Below are 12,206 nucleotides of genomic sequence, written 5' to 3'. Positions count from 1 at the left end.
CCCCAACCTCCTGTTTCTTTATAACTGACTTCACCTGCATCTTCGAACGCATACTAATGAGAGAGGCGACGAGTAGATCCACAACCCGGAATCCACACGCAACCTAATGTACCAGGTAATGGACCCCCAGATGGTCAACATCGCAGACTACGACTGCTTCAGCCAGGTCGTGTTTCGCGATCTGGAGGGGTACAAGCGGATGAAGGAGGATCCGTGGTATAAGGAGCATCTGGTGCGGGACCACGAGGTGTTTGCTGATACGAAGCGGAGTCAGTGCGTTTCCCTTCCCCTTTTCTGTACGTATTTCTGGGTGTTGGTGTTGGTGTTGACGGTCACGGTGGCAGGATGACGATTGGGTGGATCTCGCAGTTTGTTGATCGGGGGGTTGTGGTTGATGGGTTTAGTGATTTTCCAGCAAAGGCGTAGAGTGGTGCATACAGTATAACTCATACAGTACCTAATAGCCTGAGGTACCAGGGCAGTATGGCATACTTTTTCCGTCTCACAGGCGTAATCAGCCGTCGGACTGCGATGAGCACGCAGATCCGAGCTCTGCCGCCAGAGTAATACAATACATTTAAAGGTCACACATTCTTCCACGGTTATTCATATTCTTATTCATGGGCTCCATCTCTCAACCAGCACACCAGCAACAACAACAACCACGACAAGCACAATGCCTCTCACTCCAAGCCTCTCAACGCTAAAAGCCACCGCCATAATATCCGGCTCATTTCTCTCCGGTACCCTCACCCAACCCCGGTATCCCTTACCGTAGGGGTAACTTATTGGAAGTACCATGTACTAACCAGAGGTCGACAGGCGCAATGACAGCCCTAAGCGGGATAACCGTGCCGGTCCTCCTCGACACAACCACGCACCCGACACAGCTCCTGCACCAATGGGTGCGCATGTACCACTACGGACACATTGCGCTGCCGACGCTCTCGATCGCCACGGCGGTGCTGTACTTCTCCATTGCCGCGCAGCAGACGTCTTCGTCGAAGACGGTCAAGGCGTCGACACGAACAGGGACATCGGCTTGGGGTTGGGGGAGGCGGAGGGCGCTCTGGGCGGGAGGGCTCACGATGGCGATGGTCCCGTTTACGTGGGTGGTTATGAATCCGACGAATGGGGTGTTGTTTCGGATGCAGAGGGGCGCGGAGATGGGGGAGATGGGGCCAACGTTGGAGGAGGTGAGGGGGTTGGTTGTGCGCTGGGCGTGGATGCATTTGGCTCGGAGTGTTTTTCCGCTGGTGGGGGGGTTATTGGGATTGAGGATTGATGTTTAGGTATTTACCATGGCTCTGGGGTTTATGGTTATGTGTTGTTTACTTTAGAGGGGGGGATAGAATAGTAGAAAGATGCAGGTGGGAGGATTCCAGCGATGGAGGGAGTGAGTGGAAGCTATTAGACAGCTATGGTTATTGATTCTAAATTTTGTTGTCTATTTTGGACTAGTTTATGAATATTTCTTTTATTTTCTCCATTTGACTAGTTTATCGGCCTTTCTTTCTATCGACTCTAAAGTTAGCCCTACATCGGACCCCGACTCCAGCTTGAACCCCGAGTCGGACAATCCTGGAGTTTGTATAGTTTCTGTACAGAATTACAGAATACAGATCTCCCTGAGACACAGAACAGCGACAATGGATCGACTCTGCTCCTTCATCCGCTTCAAGTGCTGTTCATCTCGGCAGCCTGCAGAGATAGACGGCGGCCTCCTCCACAATGAACCCTCCGTGTTCCTGCACATCGAGCGAGGCCTGCGGCAGAACCCACATGGTCTCGCCGTGATCAGCACACACCAGCCACCACGGCATCTCTCCTCGCTCGTCGGTGACGCCAGCCACGACGAGCCCTGTCTCGCATGGACGTATACGCAGCTCCATCGGGCGGCGCTGCGGGTTGCGGGCGGTTTGCTGGCGCACGGGGCGCGGTCGAACTCGACGATGTTGTTGTTGGTTCCGAACGGGGTTGAATATGCTGTTTTGTTGTGGATGGCGGTGATTCTGAGATTGACGATCGTGTGTTTGGATCCGGGGCTGCTCGATGCGTCGAAGCAGGATGAGTTGCGAGATCTGATCGACCTTACCAAGCCCTCGATAGTCGTCGTTCAGGACGAAGCCGGTGCAGGCGCAGTGACGAGGACACTCACCTCTCTAAATCAAATCCTGGACCAAGACATCCTGGGAATAACCCTCACTAAACCCGAATCAAACACACCCCCAGCTTGGACTTCTTTTCTCACCCTCGCCACCTCTCCCGCCCTCTCACCCCCCGCAACAGCCTCCCTCCTCTCCGCCGCCCGCGCGGACAACCCCAACCGCACGCACTCAATCATGTTCACGTCCGGCACCTCCGGACGCCCAAAGGGGTGTCCCCTCCGCGTGTCGGGGATGACACACGTCCTCCACTCGCAGTCCTGGCTCCTAAACACGGAGAACAGCACGCGCGCCCTGCAGCAAGCACATAACAGCCGCGGGATCGCACCCGCACAGACGCTGCAGACGTGGCGCGCAGGCGGGGCGGTCGTGATGACGGGGAATGGGTTTGACGCGGGAGATCTTGTCGAGTCTGTGCGGAGACAGAGGGTGAGTTTTGTGGTGCTTACGCCGGCGATGGTGCATGCTGCTGAGGGCGAGATGGATGCGCGTTCGTCTTCGGTTTCTGGGCGGGTGGATGTGGACTGTGTGAAGACCGTGCAGGTGGGAGGGGACGCTGTGACGAGGGAGATTCTCGAGAGATGTTGTCGGATTTTTCCCTCTGCGAACGTGGTTGTGAATCATGGGATGACTGAAGGCGGAGGGGCGTTCCACTGGCCGTTTTCGGGGAGGAAGGTCAGGAAGATACCCTTTTACGGAGAGATGAGTCCCGTTGGATGTGTGGCGGCTGGCGCGATCGTGCGGATTTGGGACTTAGAGAGGAAAACGGTCTGTCGACGGGGACAGCTGGGGCAATTGCATGTTTGTTGTGGGAGCACGATTCCAGAGTATCTGAACGGGGTTTCTGCGGAGTCGTTCTACGAGGAGGGTGGGAGGAGGTGGTTTGATACGGGGGATGTTGCGATGATGGATAGGAAGGGGCTGGTGTTCATCCTGGGGAGGAGGAAGGATATGATTCGGACAAAGGGGTCTGCAAAGAGTACAGCAAAGGGGGTCATGCCCGCACCGGTTGAGAGTTGTCTGGAGCGGTTTGCATCTCAGGTGAGCTGTCTGTCGGGAAGATACAGAAAGATGCTAATTGATAGACATGCGTGGTCAATGTCGACGGCCCGTTTGCAGTGCTCGAGAGCTTCAGCGGCAGGTCCGAAGCGCAGATCAGGAGACACGTCGTCCGCAGCTTGGGGAAGCAGTATACTCTTCGTGGAGTTGCTTCTCTCCAGCAGTTGGGGATGTCTACATTCCCAGTCAACGCAACGCACAAGATCATCCGGACAGAGGTCCAGGCAGCCGTGTTAAAGTATCTCCAGCTGTAATAATAGATACTAGATAGCTATCTAGAAAGCGATAAAGCTTACACCTTCTGAACAGAACTCCACGCACTGTCCATCCCAGCCATCACCACCCACCGCGTCATCGGCGTCGTCTCCAGCGTCGAGTCGTACGCCATCCGCGCAATCCTCAACCACATATCCCCCTTGACCATGAAGCCTGCGTCATCCTCAAAGTCCTTGCAAACCTCCTCCGCGTTCTTCAACGCCCGCACAAACTTCGCCACATGCCCATCATCATGCTGCTCATTCACAACCCCAAACAGCTCCTCCCAGCCCATGTTCCCCGTAAGCGGCCCCTGATACCCACGCACAGCGTCTATATCCAACTCCGGAACCCCACAGATAGCATACCACATCAGATCCAGCCGCCCCTTCCACTCGACTAGGCGCACCTTATCCTCAACGGCTATCCAGTCCTGCCGGTTCAGCACGCTGAAAAAAATACTACTCGTCACGCAGTGCATGAAGAAGAAGTCAATTTTCCGCGCGTAGCCTGGCCGTTGAGCCGAGCCAGCCAGGTACGCACAGAAGTTCAGGACCTCCGCCGTGCGTTTCTCCAGCGTCTCCGGCGTCACCCTGAACCGCGCGACGATGTCGATGATCTCGTCCCCGGCGTTCGCGAGGACGGCCTTCTTCATCTTCATCGTCCCGATGAGGCCCGGGGTCTTTGCGGCAGTGACAATTTTCGGCGTCGCCTTGATCTCGTTCAACAGGGTAACCAGCGCCTCGTCCCCCTTGTAACGTGGGGCTCTCTCCTCCGCCGTGAGGAAGAAGTAATCGGTTCGGAACGAGTCATGCGCCGCAGCCTGCGCCAACGCCTCAGCAATGATACTGGGCTGCTCGAATTCGACCCCGAGACCGAGGTGGATAATCGAGTGGTACGCGCCGTCATACATAAGCGGGAGGATCGCATTGGCAATCCGGCTCCGCGAGAAGACGTACTCGTTCACCACACATTTCCATCCATCCCCATGATTGCCAATTTTGCGCTCGAAGAAACGCAGGAAGTTCGTGTATTGGGTTATCTGGCTGATCCTGTCGAAGAAGTACTTCTCCTCGCCGAGGTTCGCGACGACGGCCTCGTCCACCGGCGGGGCGGCCCGCTGGGTGGGGAGGTCGTCGTCGAAGGCTGTCTGGAGCTGGGCGGGTGTTGCGCCGATGGCAATGCGGGTGAGGAGGTTGTGGACGAGGTGGTTGTGGCCGTTTAGGTCGCGGAAGAAGATGTGCAGCTTGTCGTGGTTGATTTGGAGGAGTTGGTTCGTTAGGGTTACGGCTGGGTCTTGACCATGGGAGGGGGCATAGTTGTTTGGGATTTTGGAGAGTGTTGACGCGGTGAGGTTTATCTGGGTGGCCATTTTGTTTTTAGTTTGTGATGAAGATGCTTGTGGTGAGCAGAGGCGTACCGAAGAGGGGTTATATAAGTTACATCTCGTCCAGATGGTCCAACTCGTCCACGACTCGGGAATCGACATCTGAAGTCCGACTACCGATCGGTGCTTCAGAGGCCAATTAGATTATTGAGTTTCCACCCGGTGAGCGGCTGATGTCCGTCTGATGATCTACGGCTCTATTCCTAATAAAATTTCAATAGACAAATGGGCCAAGTTTATGAGTAGACGACAGATCTCTGATATCCCCCCCCCTTTACAATCCACCACCCTCCACTAGGACGGCCCCGTACTGGGCAAATAAGGATGCAACCGTGGAAAGAAATGCCTCAGTAGCCCAACAATAATACACTTCGGCGTGCCCGGCGGAAACTTCGCACCACCCCCGGTATTAACAACACCGACATTCCTCCCATCGTAAAGACCAGCCCCCTCATCCGCAGCCTCCAGCATCGCCGCCGCAAGATCCAGGTACGAAATGAAGGACTCCTGCTCGTCGAAGTCGAGCTTGTGGCCGCGCTGGATGTCCACGGATAACCCGCCCGGCTTGATGAAAATGCTGGTCACCCAGGCTTCGTTGGCGCGCATGAGGCGCTCGGCCTCGATCAGGTCTTTGTAGACGTGCGACGCGGCAGTCTTCATGATCGGTTTGAACCACCCTGGCATTTTCCGCCCCAGGTGCGGGTCTATCGTTGCCGAGGAGAGGAGGACCAATTTTGGGAGCGGGAGGTCGGGCTCCTCCGTGCGGATCTTCTGCAGCGCATCGAGGACCGTCCGCACGGAGTCCTGGCTTATGCGGCAGCCGGGGATATTATCGTTTGTTGTCGCGACGAGGAAAACGGCGCTTGTGTTGCGGATGCAGGCGTGGATGAGGGCGAGGTCTGTGATCGAGCCCTCGTAGATGTCGACGCTTTTGTTTGCGGCGAGGTCCAGGTCCGGCAGCAGGCGCAGAAGCTTGGCCTTGTTGCGGCAGTAGGCGTTGACGCGGCTTGAGGGCGTGCGCAGGATGTTTTGGATCAGCGCTGTGCCGGTGTTGCCTGTTGCGCCGAGGATCGCGTAGGTGGGCATTTTGTTTGTTGTCTTGGTCTGTTGGAGTACGAGGTTACTACGGGGCTACTGGTGAGATATAAAAGTGAACGAGGCAGAGTCGGGACTCGGAAGTCACTCTAAGATTCAAAAACCTACTCAGCTCCTGCTTTCAGTTACAGTATAGCTTCGCCACTGTCAACCAGCGTGTCTGGACAAATCTGGACCTAATCGTTGCTTATCACCACCATGTAAACGAATTATTCCCCGACTCGGGCCCCGAGGTCTCGGGGTACGGGTTACATGCAGCCAACAAGCAAGCACCTCGGGCCCCCGTGAGATCGGGATTATAGACGCCGAAATGAATTGTGAAACACCAGCCATCTCAAGATGTTGTTGGGAGCTCTCTTCACACACAAGGTATCCCTCCAAACCAAACCGTCAGCCCGGGTTAGGGCTTAAAATGCTAATTGGACAGGTAAGTACCGGTCGACTATCCTCACCCTCGCTCGACCACCTTAGGAAACTGGCTGGTCTTTATATATGAGCAGTAAAAATGATGATGATTAATGACATTTTTGACATTTTGGGTGGTGCTGAATTTGCAAGATTCTACGAGGAAACTTCGAGAAAAGCAGGAAAAATAAAAGTTCCCTGAAGGCCAGTCTTTTTGTTGTTAACTTACACTCTCCCCCCCAAGTTCCTTGTTCCCCTCCCCTTTTCCTCGTGCAAATACCGTCATCTTCAGAGCTGATACTGTCTTAGTCTATTTACGATGCTGCATGAAAGTGGTTCTGCCATGCTCTTAATTTATTAGTGGAGAGTTCCGATTCCATCGCTATACTTAGAGAATAATGAATCAGGTATTCTTTATGCATAATTAACATTCAAGCATGAGTGGTATCTCCACATCATTCCTAGAATACCAACCAACTGACAAATCTAGAAATCCAGTCATATAAAATTAGAGATTCAAAGCCGTTGGCAAGATAGTCCGGGGACGCTCTTGGGAAGAGCTCAGAATCCTACTAGACCTACTGTGGTTAGATCAATAACATCAAAGCTAACCTCTTTTGGCTGAAGCTTCACGTGCCCCAGGATGCATCCACGTGATGGCATTCTTTTCACCTCCAAACCCTACAAGCGCGCCCTATCCCTAAGCCCTCATTGCTGATCCTGGAAGCATCGCCGTCATCCAAGCCGCTTCGACTTCCATCATGGTCAACACCAGGGGAGCAGGCCCTTCCGTCGATGGTCAAGAGGCGTCCGAGAATCCTATCTCGCCTGTGCTCAAGGAAGAGGGTCATCATGGTGAGTCACCCTTCACTGCCTGCTATCTATCCCGGCTTCCCAGTAACACTCGACCCGGATCAATCCCTTCACTACTCCATCAATTCTAATACCGCCGAATCCCAGATCCCCCCAAGCAGCTCTCTCACCCTCTCGAAGAGGACGGCTCGATCTCTCCTCGCGCAGCCAAGAAACGACGCCTCGAAACCCAGCCAGAAGAACCCCTGACGACTCAACTGCACGACCAAGCAAACGGGGACGGACAACCGCAGCAGCCGCCTGTTCCAGGCCCCGGAGACCATATCGAGGAGGAATTGGCATCTGCGCTCGGATCAGGGGTTGTCGACTCCGTTGAACCGTCGGAAAACAAGAATGGTCATGTCGAGCAACCGGCCGAAAGCCGTGCGGTATCTGACCAGACTCCCAACGTTGCGACAGACGTGGCGACAGTAATTTCCAATATCATGGATCACTCAGAACGAGTGGAAGAGCAAGTTGCCATCGGGCCGCAGCAGCTGCCAGACCTTTCCGGTCAAGGCGCTCCGAAGGGCATGGTTTTTGTCAAGGCCAACTCGCACTTGAAAACCCAGAGCCTGCCAATCCTTGATAATCTTGTAAGTTCTATGTCTGCTAGCTTATTGAAGCCCGCTCTGACTGGACAGTCTACGCAAATTCTCTCGCTGCTCGCCAAGTCGACCTACCAGGATATCACCTCCTTCGTCTCGGAGCCGGACTCGGAAAACGGTCAAGCCTACGCGACGATGCGCTCCCTCTTCGACCACACGAAAAAGGTCTACTCCTCTAAAAAGTCGTTCCTCTCGCCGACCGATCTCGAGCTCACTGAGCCCGCTCAAGTCGATACCATCCGCAAAGCAAATCTGGCCTCGTTTGTCTCGAGTATCTTCGGCACTCAGGAGATCGGATTCTCCGAGTTGAATGAAAATTTTCTTGACGTATTTGTGCCAGAAGGTGGACGACTTCTCAAGCAGCAGGGCGCGCTGTTTCTCGAGCTCAAGACCCAGGCGTTCATCGCGTCCATGAACAACACCGAGCGCACGCGCACGGAGCTGCTATACCTTCTCTTCCCGGATAATTTAGAGCAGCAGCTTCTCGACAGACGACCAGGGACTCGCCAGTTGGCTCCGAGCGAAACCGATTTTGTAAATCGCGCTGGATCGCGACGCGACATTCTGCTCAATGACATCAACAATGAGGACGCTATGAAGGCTTTGCCGGATAAGTACCATTGGGAAGACTTCCTCAGGGACTTGAGTTCGTATATTACGAAGAACTTTGATACAATCAACAACCAACAGGTTAGCCTTTTACTGCCACTCTTCTATTCTCCGTCAGAGTGCTAATGCGAATTAGTCGAAGAAAATCACAAAAGGACGGCAACCCTCTTCATCGAACGGCGACTCGGAGCCATCCAACGCACCCCTCCAGAGCCAGTTCTCCGTTGCTCCGCAAGCTCCTGAGGTCCCCGTTGACAAGAACATGCACGGCGATCTGGTTGCGCGTGCAGCTCGAGCGGCACAGATTGCTCTGCAAGGTCACGGTTTACGACGCTCGCAGCAACAAGCTCAACAACAGCAACAGCAGGCGCAGCAACAACAACAAGCACAGGTGCAGCAATACCAACAACAGCAGCAGCAGTCGCAGCAGCAGACCTCCCAGCCGCAACAGGGTATCCAAATCTTGCAAAGTTATGCCCCGCCCCAGCAACCGTACCAGTCCAGCCCTGCTCCGACAGGTTTCCAACAGTCGCCTGGGACCTACACCTTCCAACAGAGCCCCATGCAGGCAAATTTCCAACAATACAGCCACCCGTCGCCGTCTCCGATGCCAGGCCGACCCAACTCATCGACAGCTAACCACGGCTACATGCCGGGCATTCCGCACTACTCCCAATCCCAGCCCACACAAGTCCTCTACGAGCGTGCACGCATGGCCGCCTCGGCAAAATCTTCGCCGAGCAGCCGCAAGTCCGGTCTACCCAGCCAGCGCCGCCCCTGGACGACAGAAGAGGAGAACGCACTGATGGCAGGTCTGGACCGCGTCAAGGGCCCGCACTGGAGCCAGATACTGGCCATGTTCGGACCCGGCGGCACCATCAGCGAAGCGCTCAAAGATCGCAACCAGGTCCAGCTCAAGGACAAAGCGCGCAACCTGAAGCTCTTCTTCCTGAAAAGCGGAATCGAAGTCCCCTACTACCTCAAGTTCGTGACCGGGGAGCTGAAAACGCGTGCGCCCGCGCAAGCTGCGAAGCGCGAGGCACGGGAGCGACAGAAGAAGCAGGGCGAGGAGGACAAGGCTCACGTCGAGGGGATCAAGGGGATGATGGCGCTGGCGGGGGCTCACCCGCAGCAGGTTGCGCATGGCCACGAGAGCATGTCTGCATCACCGATGCCGCCTGATCCGGCGTTCGACCATACCGCGGAGCAGAATTTGATGCAGACGCTAGGGAAGGAGGTGCACGGGGAGCAGTTTGGCCAGCAGCAGCATACCGATCCGAATTTGCATGTGGGGCAGTAAGTGAGACAGTATGATCGAGGTAGCGGTAGGATGGTGTAAACTAGTTTCTATAACAACAAGTTAATCAACAATCAACTGTCAAGCAAGGGAATCTAGCAGGCAGTTATCGAGGCCATGTACAGGTGCCCCAGGCAAGCAACAGTCCAGAAAAGTGGGTCAGTGCCTCAGGCAACTGCTCCAACGACCTCAACTCTCCCCAGCACGTCTCAATCCCTCAGATATCATCCCAGCCTCACCTCGCGTCCAATAAGTAAGAATAATCCACTCTCATTGACAACGGACCAGCGACCAAATCGTCCATAGACCTGCGCGAATCGTTCACCCTCCGAACCCCTGTCCACCTGTCACCCGCCAACACTCCCTGCCAACTCACCATGTCCGAACCTCCGTCAACACAACCACAACGCCCATCATCAGCAGAACAAACCATCCCGCAATCCTCATCCGAGGCTACTGTCGTGCCCAATCTCGAGCCCGGTGCCTCAGACGCTACTCTGCTCGACGCGTCCGCAGACGATCTGAACTCCTCCATGGCGAATAACGCTGCAGCTGCTGGGACAGCGACCGGCGAGGAAACTACTGGTGCTGGTGCTGGTGCTAGCGGGGAGGCCGCACCCGTAGGGAACCCTGTGCAAACGGTGTCTGTCGACCAGGCGCAGTCGTCGAAGAAGGAGACGAGTCTGCGCGAGTTCCTGGGCAAGATGGACGACTACGCTCCTATTGTACGTCTCGGACCTCGATCCTCGTTCCGCGTCCTTGTTCCTCTACATTACCCACCCCAGCCCCCAACCCCCGAACCCTTGAAAGCAGATGCTAACGAGCGAAAAATAGATCCCCGACGCCGTAACAGCACACTACCTCACCCTCGCCGGCCTCCCACCCCCCGGAACGGGGCCCAACCAAACCCCGCCGCACCTCGCGCGCCTCCTCGCCCTCGCAACCCAGAAGTTCATCGCCGATATCGCCGCAGACTCGTACCAGTATGCGCGCATCCGCGCGTCGAATTCCTCGTCCGCGAGTAACCCCATGGGTAGTTTGAATGCTGCCTCGGGGCTTGGTGTTCCCGGTCCTGGGGGCGGTGGTGCCGCTGCCGCTGGTGGAGGTGGTGGTGGGTCATCGGGGGCGGATGGGAAGGGCGGGAAATCCGGGACGCATTTGGGGATTCAGAGGGCCGGGTTTGGGGGTGGGGGGTCGGGGGGTTCGGGGCAGGGGCGGACGGTGCTTACGATGGAGGATTTGGGGATGGCGGTTTCGGAGTATGGGGTTAGTGTTAAGAGGGGGGAGTTTTATCGGTGAGATGAGGTCTACTGGATATCTGGCGCTTGGGGACCGGAGTGCTGTGCTCTGGACTAGATTGAGGGGTGGGAGGTTGGATCGGATGCTTCGGTTTGAATCTGGGTTCCGTTTAAGGGCGGCGTTTATTGGAGATAACCCGTGTGTTTCTGGCGTTGGGGGCTCATAGTAAGGATCAATTAAGCGCCTCGAGGATGCGCATAGCTAGGGCAGCTATCATAAAGGCATGCACCGTCGCGGCCTGCCAGCTCTACCGATCCTGTACGTATCTAACTTAAGATGAATAACCAACCAGTAATCTACCTCCGCTGCGCAAGCAAAACATGCTCATCTGAATCCCAGAAAATCCCATCGCGCTCAATATCCCGCCTCGCACCCTCGTCAAGCCTCGTCGCCTCCGCCTCGACATTCTCCTCCCCACGCGCCCGCAGAATCATCTTCGACGACCGCGCACATGACCACAGAAAAGCCTTATTGAATGCATCCCTGTGCTGGGTTCCACCCTCCAGCGTGTTGAATGCCCTCGCAGAGACGTTTTGGAGATCTTGGTGCGCGGTTGCGGCTGCGACGAAGGCGCTCGGGATACTTCGCCTATTAGTATCTCATCTAAGATGTAGTGGAAGAAAAAGAGGAAGAGAGCATACTGTTCCTCCATCCCCCGCGCCTCCATATGGCTCCTCATCAGCGCATGCATCTCCTTCACGTGCGAGCTGGGCACCCGTCCAGCCCAGGTATAGCTATCCAGGTCCTCCCACTGGATCCAGCCTCCGGGTCCTTGATTATCCATCCCAACTCGTCAGTATGTCATACATTCGAGTAAACCCGAACAAATACCACTAGCTAACTTATAGGAAGGAAAGGAGAAGTAAACTCACGCAAAAGCAAAACGAGATTCCGCACAGCCGTGTCAACATCCCCCTTCCCCAACGCAGCAACTAACAGCCGCACATGCACCAAATCGTACCTCCCGCGCAGTTCCTCGGGGACGGGTTCGAGGATGTTGTAGACGCTATAACGGAAGTTCTCCGGGTGGGTTCCGGGCGCGGGGAAACTGGCGGGGGACATGTCGAAGCCGTCAAATTGGCGCTTTTGGCCGGTTATTGTTGGGGTGGAATTGAGGTGTGTGGAGAGGGCGTTGAGCCAGATTCTTACGTATGATATTTGCTTAGGAGATTGGA

At 55.4% G+C, this 12,206-nt stretch overlaps 7 protein-coding genes across 7 annotated transcripts; 5 read left to right on the top strand and 2 right to left on the bottom strand.

The window, feature by feature from the left end:
• Positions 1-118: 118 nt before the first annotated feature.
• On the top strand, positions 119-426 carry BJX67DRAFT_386649 (EthD domain-containing protein; the record flags this gene model as incomplete). Its single annotated transcript, XM_071034115.1, has 2 exons — positions 119-273; positions 345-426. The coding sequence occupies 2 exons, from the start codon at positions 119-121 to the stop codon at positions 424-426; spliced, it is 237 nt and encodes a 78-aa protein (XP_070880338.1).
• Positions 427-676: 250 nt separating this feature from the next.
• On the top strand, positions 677-1,292 carry BJX67DRAFT_376049 (DUF1772 domain-containing protein; the record flags this gene model as incomplete). The annotated part of the gene is made up of 2 exons (XM_071031795.1): positions 677-743; positions 823-1,292. The coding sequence occupies 2 exons, from the start codon at positions 677-679 to the stop codon at positions 1,290-1,292; spliced, it is 537 nt and encodes a 178-aa protein (XP_070880337.1).
• A 357-nt stretch (positions 1,293-1,649) lies between these two features.
• On the top strand, positions 1,650-3,478 carry BJX67DRAFT_386647 (class I adenylate-forming enzyme family protein; the record flags this gene model as incomplete). The annotated part of the gene is made up of 2 exons (XM_071034114.1): positions 1,650-3,206; positions 3,251-3,478. 2 exons carry the CDS (start codon positions 1,650-1,652, stop codon positions 3,476-3,478), a joined length of 1,785 nt encoding a protein of 594 aa, XP_070880336.1.
• BJX67DRAFT_387296 (uncharacterized protein) lies at positions 3,471-5,952 on the bottom strand (the record flags this gene model as incomplete). Its single annotated transcript, XM_071034200.1, has 2 exons — positions 3,471-4,839; positions 5,290-5,952. The coding sequence occupies 2 exons, from the start codon at positions 5,950-5,952 to the stop codon at positions 3,517-3,519; spliced, it is 1,986 nt and encodes a 661-aa protein (XP_070880335.1). The 3' UTR covers positions 3,471-3,516.
• A 585-nt stretch (positions 5,953-6,537) lies between these two features.
• On the top strand, positions 6,538-9,874 carry BJX67DRAFT_368813 (putative MYB DNA binding protein (Tbf1)). The gene is made up of 4 exons (XM_071030675.1): positions 6,538-7,221; positions 7,327-7,814; positions 7,863-8,516; positions 8,572-9,874. The coding sequence occupies exons 1-4, from the start codon at positions 7,128-7,130 to the stop codon at positions 9,733-9,735; spliced, it is 2,400 nt and encodes a 799-aa protein (XP_070880334.1). The 5' UTR covers positions 6,538-7,127; the 3' UTR covers positions 9,736-9,874.
• A 235-nt stretch (positions 9,875-10,109) lies between these two features.
• On the top strand, positions 10,110-11,031 carry BJX67DRAFT_386643 (putative TFIID and and SAGA complex TAF10 subunit; the record flags this gene model as incomplete). Its single annotated transcript, XM_071034113.1, has 2 exons — positions 10,110-10,457; positions 10,567-11,031. 2 exons carry the CDS (start codon positions 10,110-10,112, stop codon positions 11,029-11,031), a joined length of 813 nt encoding a protein of 270 aa, XP_070880333.1.
• Positions 11,032-11,327: 296 nt separating this feature from the next.
• BJX67DRAFT_386642 (uncharacterized protein) lies at positions 11,328-12,093 on the bottom strand (the record flags this gene model as incomplete). Its single annotated transcript, XM_071034112.1, has 3 exons — positions 11,328-11,613; positions 11,673-11,802; positions 11,904-12,093. 3 exons carry the CDS (start codon positions 12,091-12,093, stop codon positions 11,328-11,330), a joined length of 606 nt encoding a protein of 201 aa, XP_070880332.1.
• Between the last annotated feature and the right edge of the window lie 113 nt (positions 12,094-12,206).

The sequence above is a fragment of the Aspergillus lucknowensis genome (assembly GCF_044049455.1).
Source record: "Aspergillus lucknowensis strain CBS 449.75 chromosome Unknown BJX67scaffold_126, whole genome shotgun sequence".
NCBI classification, from domain to species: Eukaryota; Fungi; Ascomycota; class Eurotiomycetes; order Eurotiales; family Aspergillaceae; genus Aspergillus; species Aspergillus lucknowensis.
The sequence above is the reverse complement of the archived record's forward strand: the minus strand, read 5'-3'. Positions and strand labels throughout refer to the sequence as shown.